The sequence below is a fragment of the Carya illinoinensis genome, chromosome 8 (assembly GCF_018687715.1).
Source record: "Carya illinoinensis cultivar Pawnee chromosome 8, C.illinoinensisPawnee_v1, whole genome shotgun sequence".
Classification (NCBI taxonomy): Eukaryota; Viridiplantae; Streptophyta; class Magnoliopsida; order Fagales; family Juglandaceae; genus Carya; species Carya illinoinensis.
The window spans coordinates 8,613,473-8,626,991 of record NC_056759.1 but is presented as its reverse complement, the minus strand read 5'-3'; the positions used below and the strand labels follow the sequence as shown (position 1 = coordinate 8,626,991).

Sequence of the window (13,519 nt, the reverse complement as noted above, 5' to 3'; positions counted from 1 at the left end):
TGTCTTTGCATTAAAAAATATTTATATATATAAAAAAAAAATGAGAGAGAGATATGAGGTTAAATAAATAATGAGAGAATTTTCATTGTTGAGATGTATTGCATGGTAATTTTGGTGCTCGATATGGGATTGGATCGCTGAATTCACTCACATCTTATCCTGCTTTAAGGTGTTAAAATTATTGATTAAGTAGATCCTACTATGTTGGGAAAGTACTGTTGGGAGTTTTCGAGTAATTGATTTCAACAAGAGAAATACTATTTCTTTTTTAAAAAATACTTTAATTATTATTTAATAAATAAATAAATCTAAAAAAAACCCTCCTTTTTTTCTTTAATATGCTAAAAAACACGTAGCAGGCTGCTAGATAACCTCATCCACGATTTTGGTGTTCAAATAAGATAAGAAAAAAATTACTATGCCGCCCAACATTGACAGTTCTATTTCATGGTACTGTAATATTTTTTTTTATTTAATAATTAAGAAAGTAATTTTAAATATGTTAATATTGTTTTATTTTTTTAAAAATATTTAAATAAATTGAAAAATAAAAAATAAAAAATAAAAAGTATCCTAGCGTACTTACGTTGAGCGCTGCTCCTAAAATAATTCGAAGGATCACGCTATTAACTGTTGGTGCAGTTTTCCAAGCTAGGATTATTATTAACAAGATGGAGAATCTCCCTGCCTAGATGATTTGAGAGAGGATATGGACTGACGTGATATTGTTTTTTGTATTTGGCTATCATTTCTAAGCATGTGACATGGCCACGGTGACCATATTTTAACAACGGACAAATTAATAAAGCTTAAGAATTTTTTATGATAAAATACACTTGAACTTATAAAAAAAAAAAAAAACAGAAAAAAAAAACCCATACACAATATATATAATATTTCTAAATAAATATGATTTATAAAACTATTTAAGTGGTGATTATTCTTTGCACTAAGTTATGATTTATAAAAATATATTTTAACGGCACTGTGCATGAGACAAACGACGGTTCAAAGTGGGCGCATGAAATCTATGTGTTACTGTTAAGGGTGCTCCTTTGCCGTCACACGCGGTTTTTTTAGGTCTAGGACCACAAGTTACCTCAGACTTGACTGACCGCTATATTTTCAGGATAGCGCATGGCTCTTATGTGCCATTACAGTCCTTTTGTTTGTAATTTTTTTCTCCAATATTAAAAATATAGATCTATATCTTTTCAAGATGTAATTCATTTTTTTTTTATATATTTTTAATTTCTATTATGTCTTTTGTTTTAGAAAAAGAAATAGTATATTGTACTTTTGTCTATAGAGTGTGTCATATACTCTGTTTAGACAAAGTATGGAGTTTGTTTAACTGTATCTTGAACATAGTTTTGATGTCTCTCAGACAGTGATCTATAGAGATTTGTAACATGAATTAGACTATGTCAGTCACAATTATGTATTGTGGAGTTATTAATGTTGTAATTGGCTTATAATGTATGTTTCGGGTCAAATTTATAATTTTTGTTATTGATAAATGTAATATATTTTATCAAAAAAAAGTTGTAGGGTAGACATCCCGTGATTGTGTCAATTTTACGTGACTCTCTTCTTATCTTTAGCTAGCTTTGAAGTAAAAGAATTTTAAAAATTATATGTGTAGTCATTTTTATGTACTTTTTGAGTATTTTATTGATATAATTAGTTGTATTATTTTTTTAATATAAAATAACTGTCTATATCAATAAAGTATATAAAAAATATACAAAAAAAACTATATGTAATATTTTTCAAAAAAAATTTCTTCCTCCAAACAAATATATATAATTTAGGGAGTATGCTATAGCCATATAGAAAGGCTACCGAGCAGCTTAGTTTTATTTATTTTTGCTTTTTTTTCATATATTTTTTTATATTTTAAAATATTTTTTATAAAAAAATTTATAATATTATTTAAAAACACTCCTTTAAGTATTAAATAAAAAAATAAAAAACAAAAAGCAAAAAAGGGAAATCGGTGCCACCATCGGCGCCTTTTCTGTGTGGATAACCAGATAAGCAATTCCCATAAGAGAAATTCTATTCAGCAGCCGGTTCAAATTTCCTACACCGCACACCTTACGTGGCAGACCCGGTCTGCCCCATTGGTTCTCAGCGACCCCTCGAGCCCGACCTTCCACCTCTCATTCTCATTCTCATCTCTTTGTGAAAACCCTCCAGCTTGACCTTCCTCCACTGAAACGACCTTCCTCCACTGAGACAACCTTCCTCTCCTCATGCTCCTCTCTTTCACTTGCTTCCGGTGCTCCTCTCTCTCCCTCTGTACTCCTCTCTCTTGTGCTTCTCTCTGTGATTCTAGGGCAAAGCCATCCCTTGCAGGACGAGTCGATGTCAACTTTCGAGGTTCCCAGAGCATTGTTGCTGAGCTCACCAGCCTCCCCTTCCAGCAGTGCCAACACAGAGTCACTACCGTCGATTGCCAGGCCTCTGGCCCCACCGGCGGCATGCTCGTCTTTGTCAATGGCAACCTCCAACTCACCCTCAAGTTCAGCAAGGTTCCCCTTTTTTCTGTATATGATCTCCTTCTAATACTTGGATGTGATCCTCTTAGGGTCTTTAAATTTTCGAGGCGTGTCCTTATCGATCCGATGCCAATCGGCAAAGGATCATTCCTTCTTCTTGTTGTTGATTATTCTCATTTTTCTTTATTGCGCATATCTACATGGGACAATTAAGGATTGGTTTTTGGTTTGAGATTCGGCCTAATGGATTTTTTTTTTCAGCCGAATCGGTTTTTTTTTTTTTTTTGCTCTTGATAGATCTACGTTTTTTATGTCAAAGAACCTTCTGTAGCTTTGCAATGTTTGGAGTCAATATTTACTATTTTGATCTCTAATTTGCCTTGCTTTCCTATGGTTTGGTGGAACTGCTTGATGAATCTCTTGCTCTGTTTGTATCCTATTGATATTTATCTTACTATTTCATATTCTAATTGTGCGAGTGTTTGGGACGTAAGAGCATTAGTTTTGCCTTTCATGGTGGTCTACATTTCACATTTGTACTGCAGATCTTTCTTAATAGAAGTACATTCCTCCTCCTTTAAGTGATTCATTTTCAGTGTCTCCCTCGCCTTTTTGCTTTTGTGATTTTCGGAACCTGATTATTTATGCCACGATATTAGCATAAGATGTAAAGGAAACACATTATAGTGTATTTCTCTCGATGAATTTCTTATCTCTGTCGTGTATTTTACTAAGAAATCTGTCCAGGAAACATGAAAGTATTGGCATAAATGTACTTTTATAAAAAAAAATAAAGACATGAACCTGGGATGATTTCTATCCTCTCTTTGAAGCAAATTTCATTTGCTGTATCTTTACATTGCATCTAATTTTGTTCTTGAATTTGACATAGAGATCGAGATTGATCATTATGTTGTCAATTAATTTTATTCCCATGACTACTGTATCTTGCTCAAATGGCACCCCTTGAGTGGATGCGTGCATTATTACAAGGCACTGTCCTTCGTTCTTTGCTATTCTTGTAGTTAACTAAACTCCTTGTCATGCTTTCTGCACAGATGTTCCATTTGATGCAAACAACTCAAGGAAGCTTTTATGTGCTGAATGACATATTCCGTTTGAACCATGCATGAAGACAAGATAGATCAAAATTCAACAAATGGCATAAATGTGGTCTGAACATCCTGGATTAAAGCTTGTTTACCCGTCACTATCCAGTTCCAAACATATCAAATGGAAAGTGGGTCTTCTTTGGATAGTTATTATGTTTCATTTAGCTTTTATGCCACAAATTTGTGAGATTTTTGGTTGTATTTGTTCAAGTGAAATATACCTTTTTTACACAAATACTTGAATGAATTTTGCAATTGAGATTCTATAGAGTTTTTGCAGATACTTTTTTTGCACAACTGTTTGAATGAATTTTGCATTGGAGATTTTGAAGGCTTTTTGCTTCGCCTTACTGCCTCCCTATTAGCCAATGATGTTTAAAAGATCTCACATAGACATCTGTGCAGGACAACCAACATGATGGTTTGGGATTAAAGGATGTATTGTCCAAGCATCACCTCATTTCATTAAAATCCAAAATACAACGGCTGGAGCACATAACAGACTTCCTACTTTACAAAGACTCATTAACCTGAATAATTCAACATACATGAATGAAAGGAAATACACCAGTTCACTTTCCAAACTAAAACAGCAACAAAGTATTGTACTTCTCTAACTTAAGTGTAAACAAATACAACAACAAAGACAAAACCAACTACCACGGCCACTATTTAGCTGCAACTATTTTCATAAATCTTTAGTGCAAGTGTCCAAAGTGTTGTCCAATCCCATTTTTTATCTCCATCATTATTTCTGCAGAAAAAAAAAAAACAAAGAAACATATATGAGGGATGGATTAAACTTCTATTAATTCATCTTGTTTGATATAATGTGCATGCAGGTCAAATAGTCAATAGTTAAGCCATCTCCATCAAGAGTAGGTCAAATAATTCCACAACTACTGCATGTAGTTAAATAACTTCCACAACTATTGCATGTATTTAAGCTATCTGAAATTCTGGAAAAAAAATTGGGATAATTTCCTTTAATTTCAAAGTTTAGAATTTTTCAAAGCACATTCTTCTATCTTTTTCACTCGGGTTATGTACATTCCAAATGCCAGGCAGCCCATAAAGTGCCAAATTGGGTCTCATACCTTTCCTAGCCTCAAAGTTAATGTAAATAGCCACCAACAACTGAACTCCCATCTTTATCCGTGCTTAGAAACATCCTCTCTCTTGTTAACTATCCAAACGTCTTCGCATCTCAAAAGAAATTTACTTTTCGAGTTCTATGAAGTATTTTCAGGGAAAAAAAAAATCTGATTACTTTTTCCTTTCATTTACATAAGAAAAAGTAGCAATATCTAAACAAAACTTCATACTAAAGAATAAACAAATTTAGAAAGAAATCAATTATGAAAGAGAAACTTCAAACTTTCGTGCCCTCCCTTCACCTCTCTCAGTACACAAGCAGTACTCACTAATATGGAAGGGAAAATGGTAGTGGAGTTACCTACAAAACTAAGTAGAGAGGCGGCGAAAACGCGCAAGAATGCATTGACATGGGCATTTCATCAGAACTATGCTGGAAATCATTTGAACACACTAGAAAAAAGTTGGAATAATGCTAAACCAGTGGGAAAATGCCTTGAACTGGAAAGCAAATGTCTTAACAGAGTTGAAAGAGAAAGAAGAAAGAATAGATAAAAGTGAGAATATTTTGCTAATCTTGCAAGAAAGAAGAAAGAAAAGAAATAAAGAGAGAAAATCTTGTATTTTCTGATCTTGAATTGATAAAAGAAAGAGTAAAGTTGAAGAGGGATATACCAAAGAAGAAAGAACTCACTGCTAGAAACTGTAATATACTTGGAGGCTTCTCTTTAGGCAATTTTTAACTGCAATGTTAACTAACAAGTGAATCCATACTAAGGCTTTACTGTAATCTTTACTGCAGTTAAACATTGAGACCAAACTGTAATAACATGGTAGTGAATCATAACATTGCAATTTTTTCAGTTAACTTTACAGATCTTAAGGCTTCTCTTTATGCACTGCTAGAAACTGTAATATAGTTGCAATAACAAATTCGCAGCATATGTTAATAATGAAGTACAGAGGCAAAATAGCATGGTTCCATGCGGTAAAATGCAACAAAAAGTCATATCACCTCAGGCATATCAAGTTAGGAAATTTCACTGGGTTTCTCATGTAAATCATTTGCCTGAAAGATCTGATTGGCTTGTTGCAACTGGCTAACATAACAATGAGTTTTCTTTAAAATCAAAATGTATGGGACAAAAAGAACCAACGCATATGAGATATTTGAGAATTTGATGGAAGGGGTAAACATACAAGAAGCACATTTTTTTTTTTTTCCTATTAGGTATTTACTTGAATTGAGATAGGCAATGGTGCTTGGAGTTGGGTAATCAGCTATAGAACCCCAACAATTCCCCATCTGAAACTAGCTTCTCTCCTCCTTTAGGGCCACACAAAACGTAGTTGGATATGTTGTGGCTCAGTTTCCTTTCTTGATATTGATGATAATTCAACATTCTTTCAAACTTCTTCTCTGTTTGAATAATCTTTCTTCTCAGACCAATTAAAAGGACTTTGTATTTGAGCTTGCTTGAAATTTCTCTCTCTCCTTCCACTCTCAAAACCTCTGACTCTTATCCTCGCCTACACAAATGAAATCACATAAAAGTATAACCGACACTAATTACTCGTTTTGAATGTCTAAGAAAGAAAATGGCCACAACTTCGCACAGAAATGCAAGCTAGAACAATAAGTTTGCTTTAAAAATAAGAACAAAAAAAGAAAAATCTGAAACATTTCCATTCAAAGAGCCAAGGCATCTTACGAAAGAAAAGGAAAAAAAAAAACATATTTTGAAACAAAAGCTAACAAAAGGAGATTTTGGACAATACCTCGAAAGAGAAAACTGGGCTATAAATGTATTGTCAATATGTAAAAAGTGAATAAAGAACAACTTCTCGGTGGCGATGGAGCTTTCGTCGGTGGTTAGAGAGAATATGGAGGAGGACGCTGGCATAGCTGAACACACACTAACATATATTTGGCGCGTGCTCGAACAGGGGAAAATTTTTAATTGGGAGAGGAGCTGTAGAAAATTTCGAAATGGGGCAGAACAAAACGCATGTTTTAGCATTTTAGTACTTATAAAAAAATAAAAAAATTAAAAGAAGGTAATGCCACATCAGGTGTGCGGTGTAGGCTACCCTATAGAAGAACTCTTCCCATAAATAAAAGGGGATGTTGATAACTGATAAGACTCGACCTGATGTTGATAAGACGCGATTAATCCAAACCAAAATAATAGAGCGATGAATAATGAATACGACGAATGATTTTTACGTAGCATTGCCCAGATCTTATTAGATTAATTCGTTTGGTTCCTCGGTATGAAATGAGATATTTTATTAGATATAATATAATTATAATATAATTTTTTAATATTAATTTTATTTTTAAATTTAAAAAAATTAAATTATTTTTTATATTTTATATAAAAAATTTATAAAAATTATAATAATTATATGAGATGAGATAAAATAGTTAAATTTAAATATCTAAATTAATTTTTACGAATTTATTTTTAAAAAATTAGAATCGATTATTAAAAGAATTATTTTTTATATAAATTTTAAATTTATTTACTTTGTAAAATTTGTACATTTTAAAACTACAAATATCATTACTCTTTAATTTATATTTATAAATTTTTTTGACAATATGATTAATAAATAAATATTATAAAACTCACTTTAAGTTTATTTATTTTTATATAAAACATTATATATTTAAAACAAATAGTTTATATAGTTTTAAAATACGCAAAATTTGCACCCACCACCCTCTTAAAGAAGTAAAAAAATTTAAAATTTACATAAAAAATTTTATTTTTAATAATGAGGACTTATTTAGAAAATCGAGTGATAATTAAATAATTAAATAGCTAATTGACTACGTATAAAACATTTTCTTAAAATGTACTTGAGATTTTTGCTGGCCCTCCTCGTCCACCGACGTCACATAAAAGTGTCACACAGTCACACTTACAGATAATTGTAGGGTCCTTCTGTCACGATCAAATAATGTGTTTTATGCACTGCATGCATGCTAGTGTCAGATTTTGATTAACTGTACTTTTATTCTCTGTGTTCCCGTTTTAGGAGCACCGGCATCTCTAAAGTTCGGCTACAGTATAAAGTTTTCTTTAAATTTAGAGATATATTTTTTATCTTTAAAAGAATTATTTTATTTTAAAAATATATTCTAGCGGCTGGTTAAGACATTGCTTATTTTATGGCCTTTCACATTGGAATGCCGAATAAAATATTAGGCTATTAAATTATTAATTAATACATAGTTAGTGTAGTTGGAAAATATGAAAAAAAATTTATAAATATTCTTATTAAAAAAATAATATTATACGATTATTTTGACTAATCTACTATGTAGTTATATCTTGAATGATTTTGGTTATATGCAAAACATGTATTTTAGCTAAATTTTAAAGATAATTTTGTTGAAACCAATGTCAATACTCTAAGGCCTCGTTTGATTGCTAGACTCAGTCGAGATCAATTCAATTTATCTTAATTTTAAGTTAAATATAATATTTAAATACTTAACTCTCAAATTATTTAACTCATCTCAACTCAAAACCTCCTTACACATGAGACTCACAATATTTTTCAATTTAACACATTTTTATATGTGGGACTCACAACTTTTTTCAATTTTTATTAAACTTATCTTAACATCCAAATTTATTTAAACTCATTTTAGATGAGCCATACATAACTCACCCCACCTATTCAACTCACTATTATTCATAAATAACTCATCTCAATTTAACATTTAAATGCATCCTAAGAGCTTTTCGTGCATTTGCTTGAGTTATGCCAGTTCTACAAATGCCAGTTGTTTATTTGATGATTCGATAAAAGATAATTTAATGTTGATATATATGTTACTATAATGAAACGAGAACTTGATGTATAGAATTTTTGGCATGACAAAAGAGACAACCTGTCTTTGGCAAACAAGAATTTTTGGCATCTCTAAAATCTCCCATTTCAGGTATTTCTTTGAAATGAGCTTGTGTCATATGCCTATATTTGGTTGACTGGTTTTTTCATTTTGTATTTGCTAATAAGGTTACATTCATGTTTTCTATCTGCCTTAATCCTAAATCTTTATATTTTTCTAGTTGGCAAATTGACTTCCATGATTTTAGGCAGAGCTTGTACTTTTGATCTTTTGTAGTTCCCCACTAGGAATTTTTAAAGCTTGTATTAAGAGACTTACATATAGATTTTGAAAGCATGTGTGTTGACATTTGATAAGTGGGGATGATGCTTGCTACTGTTATGATGAGCATAGTTCTACCCGCTTGAAATAGCATTTTGGATTTCCAGCCCTCTAATTTTTTATTTATTTTTTCCATCATCTCTTTGTAGTCCTCTTTTTTAGATCAGCTAAAAGTCATTTGAATCCCTAAATATTTCATTTTTTATGACGATTCTTTGTATGACAAGTTCTCTAGGATTGCCCTTTGCGCCGCATGTCTCGTGTTTTGAGTAATATAGATCGATGATTTACTCTGATTGATGCGTTGGCTTGACCAATCTTGATATTTTTCTAAGGCATTTTTATGGCCTTTGTCGATCTTTCTTTTACGTTTTCAAATATAATTAAATCATATCAAAGAGAATGTGAGAACTAGGTGGGGGTATCTCTATTAATTTTAATACCTTTCAATTTTCTAGAATTTTTAGATCGGGCCAAAAGCCTTGAGAGAACCTCTATATATAGAATGAAAAGGAATGGCGAGATAGGATCACCTTGTTGAAGGCCCCTATGAGTTTTGAAAAAACTTTTTAGGGATCCATTAATGAGAATAGAGAAAGAGATGTCGTAATGCATTCCTTGATGAGATTTATCCAGGTTAAGTGGAATCCTAATGCTTTCATAATAGAAAGAAGAAAATTTCATTCGATAAAATTGAAAACTTTTTCCATATCTAACTTTAAGGCCATCTAACCCTTCTTCCCCTTGTAATTCTTGAGATGATGGAACATCTCATAGGCAATTAAGAAATTTTCTTTAATGTTTCGACCTAGCACAAAAGCAGTTTAAAATGGAGAGATGTTACTTAGAAGAGTTCTCTTTAAACGGTTTGTTAGGATCTTTGTGATGATTTTGTAGATAACATTTGTCAGGCTAATTGGACGGTAATGATAAGGGAAACTTGGGGTTGCTATTTTAGAAATGAGAGTGATGTGAATATGGTTAATTTGTTTCAGAAGCTTTCCACCTCTAAAAAATTTTGTACAGCTGCGATCACATCCCTCTTGATAATATGCCGATAATGCTTATAAAAAAGAGCAGTCATTTCATTTGGACCTGGAGCTTTATGGTTTGAGACTTGCTTAAGAGCTCCACAAATTTTGATTTCCGATGGCAAAGCAGTAAGGGAGTCATTTTCATCCCTTGAAATATGATTTTCAAAAAGATTTTCTAGGAAAATTGAATCACTGGATGTGTATATAGATTTAAAATATTCTATTAAATTTGATTCAATCACTTCCTAATCTATTGTCCAATTACTTTATATTTTGTAAAAATTTGAGAATGTTGTAATAATTAAATAAAATGAGATGAGATTAGATTAGATAATTTGTGTAATCAAACGAGCTCTAAGGCTGCATTTGGATATTAAGTTGAGTTGAAGAAGATTTTTCATCAAGTCATTCCAACCTTCAGAGTGCAGTAGAGCATATTTTGGAGTCTGGACAGTGGACTGCACGGATCAAAGAAGTAATAATAATGACTAATGATATATTGTAACGTATTTTATAATTAATTAGTGCAAGCATGTAACTTTATTACAATTTTTTTAGCATTTTTAATAAGGTGGCATTGTCACATTAATGAGTTGCAAAACAATCCATATTTAGTAAAGAAATAAGTTTAAACAATATAATTGATCGAACACAGTTACCTTCTAATATTTTGTACTTTAATTTGATTTAAAATATAATTTAATAATAATAACTAAACACAAAAGTTTACTTCGCTATATTCCAAAAATAATAATAACATCCGATGAACAACATTGAAAGATCGATAATATGTCAATAACACCTCCAATAACTTCAATAATATAGATAAGGTCATAATACCATACTATATTAATACTATACTCTTCCTCTTCTTAATATTCTTCTTATTCTTAATATTCTTCAAATTCCTCATATTCTTCATATTCTTCAAATTCCTCATATTCTTCATCTTTTTCAAATTCCTCATATTCTTCATGATCTTCTTCATCATCTATTTGATTTTTTCTTGAAGCCTGCATATAAATTCTAATGAGGGTCTAAAAAGCTCAAAACAAATTCAACTGACATGATCAACTAAACATACGTGAGTCTTAACCTGTGCATCCATGGAGGTTTTTATTAAGTCCTGCAACTTGGTTATTTCATCCCGCATTTTATCAAACTCTCCCTTAGATATACAATTTTCTTGCTTAGAAGTTGGTATCGAATGCTGACTAGTTTGCCTGGTAAGAGTTGGCCCAAACTGCACACGTCCATGTTGTTCTGAATAAATATCCCACGTGATGGTTCCTCCATGCCTTGTTGTTTCTATAGAAGTTGTATCCTGTGTCAAAAGTTTTGGTGTAAAATTACTGTCATACAAAATTAATAAATTTTTAGAATAGATTATATGTTATTATTACCAACATAATAATATAAACGCAAGCCAAATTTCTACTTTACTAGCATAACAAATAAGTACCGACAATTATTTATATTTATTGGCGCATACAAAAAAGCAATGTAAACGCCATGAAAACTTATTATTTACCCGCGCAAAATTAATGAATTAGCGACGTTTTTATAAACACCGGAAGTTCGGAACAATTATATATTTTTGTATAACAAAAATTTTATGTGCAGTTATTTTTGTGCACTCTTTTGTGCACTCCAGTGATATGATTGGTTGGATATTAAAAAAAAATTAATTCAGCCAATCATATCAGTGGAGTGCACATGGAGTACGCAAAAGTGACTGTATATAACATTGCTCTTTGTATAATATATTTATCAGCTCAAAATACGGAGTATCACGGGTGACCTCAAATAACTTCGGACTGGGTCCTCTAGCACGGACAACAGACTTCCTAGTCTCAAAGTTGGCAGGTTTTTCAACCGGATGATTTCCTTCAAGAAGAATTGGACCTGTGAAACGGAAACAGAGTTACAATCCTGCATCTTTTCAACTGTATTTGTTTCAACCAAAGAAAAAATATATGAAACATAGGATTATATATGTGTGCTGATCTCAGGCAGGCAATACGTAACAAAGATTCTTATTCTCATGCGTGCTCTTGTATAAATTAACAAGGGTTACTTTCCTTAATTACTTATAACTGATCACTCTCCTAAGCATGAACATGAGTCATGACGCAAGTATATGATCACCAAAAGTGACTGTAAATAATAATCGTAGCGAAAATACCTATGGGTCCAACGTGGGTTACGGCTGAGTCGTTGTTAAAAACGGGAGCCTCAGCGTTCGTCGCCCAGAAGCTTGGACTGTAAGCACTTGGGCGGCGGTACTGCATGCCATTGTGTAAACAAAAATTATTATACCCATATTCAGCAAGCTTTCCATCAAGACCGATCGATCCAAATGCTCACAATCATGTGTACAAACAGATCAAGAACTTCACGAAATACCACAATAATATATATATAATACTCCAAGTATACGTAGTGAACCTGTTTAAAAATCGAAACGTACGGAACTATGTATGACCAGGCATCATATTAATAAATAGAAGTACTGCTCCCAAACCATCAATTTATCATATATATACCTTAAACATCTCAATTAATAATTTAAGCTAGCTAACCCAACAAAATGAATTCATCATATATATATATATATATATATATACTTCTCTGTCTGAGATCGATCGATTATTTTATACATGTATGCATGGATCTTCTTGCAAACCAAATCCAAGAAACATGGATCAATGAAAAGAAAATAAAACAGCAGAAATGAAAAGTAAGAAAGTACGTACGACTCCCCCGGGAAGATTAATTAAGAAATTGGTATAAGGATCATGAAAAAATAAAATCTGAGTTGGGAATATATACCTTGTCGGGATCCATGGCGCAAGCTAGAAGGAAGATCAGAAAGATCAAAGAAGGAAAGAAAGAGATCAGGAAAAGGAGTGTGGAAATTCTTGTTATTGATTCGGCGATATTTATAACAAAAACGAGTCTAGCTCGTTAGCTCGTGCGTTCTATTTCGGTATCAAAAACTCGGATTACTTTTGTATATTTTTTTTTTTGTATTTCACTGATGTGATTTGTTATGTTATAATTTTTAATATAAAATAATTATTTTGACCAATCACATAATCATTAGAGTGTATAAGAAATAAATAAAAGTGACTATATATAACATAATTGGAGAAAGTTATTTTCTCTGATTCATCTGTAATTTTCAAGCAATAGTAATATGAATGACTGCTATTAAAATATAAAATAAATAATAAAAATTTTCTTTTTATCAATTTAAAATTTTGAAATAAATAATAATTTTATGTAGTATTAAAAATCCTATAAGAGAAGAGAGCCTTCCTTCCATGGCCACGTCGCCCTTACTGTAAGTAACTTTGTTATCTTGAAATTCAAAAACACCAACTATTCTCCTATGGCAAGAACAGATTTTGGCCTTAGCTAATAGCAGAGAGCCAAGACTTGTGGAGCATCTCACCGATGCTTCACTACCTCCAGATTTATCTAACCCCATTTGCCTCTGGTTCGAGCAAATCCGAACCCATTATGTATGGGCATTGTCTTTGCATTTCTGCATTAAAAAAATATTTTACAAAAAATATTAAA

General features: G+C 31.8%; 1 protein-coding gene and 1 long non-coding RNA gene across 5 annotated transcripts; both read right to left on the bottom strand.

Moving 5' to 3' along the window:
* Positions 1-4,016: 4,016 nt before the first annotated feature.
* Positions 4,017-6,714, bottom strand: LOC122317749. 3 transcript variants are annotated; one of them, XR_006244631.1, is made up of 4 exons: positions 6,491-6,714; positions 5,951-6,241; positions 4,714-4,848; positions 4,017-4,370 (listed from the first exon to the last, which is right to left on the bottom strand). It is a non-coding gene; the product is annotated as an uncharacterized LOC122317749 (long non-coding RNA). The 3 variants fall into 3 exon arrangements; XR_006244630.1 differs by having other exon boundaries at positions 4,714-6,241; XR_006244632.1 differs by lacking the exon at positions 4,714-4,848.
* A 3,933-nt stretch (positions 6,715-10,647) lies between these two features.
* Positions 10,648-12,925, bottom strand: LOC122317748. 2 transcript variants are annotated; one of them, XM_043134738.1, is made up of 5 exons: positions 12,767-12,925; positions 12,120-12,219; positions 11,736-11,839; positions 11,019-11,258; positions 10,648-10,947 (listed from the first exon to the last, which is right to left on the bottom strand). In XM_043134738.1, the coding sequence occupies exons 1-5, from the start codon at positions 12,779-12,781 to the stop codon at positions 10,825-10,827; spliced, it is 582 nt and encodes a 193-aa protein (XP_042990672.1). In that variant the 5' UTR covers positions 12,782-12,925; the 3' UTR covers positions 10,648-10,824. The 2 variants fall into 2 exon arrangements, with proteins under 2 accessions (XP_042990672.1, XP_042990673.1); XM_043134739.1 differs by having other exon boundaries at positions 11,031-11,258.
* Positions 12,926-13,519: the final 594 nt, after the last annotated feature.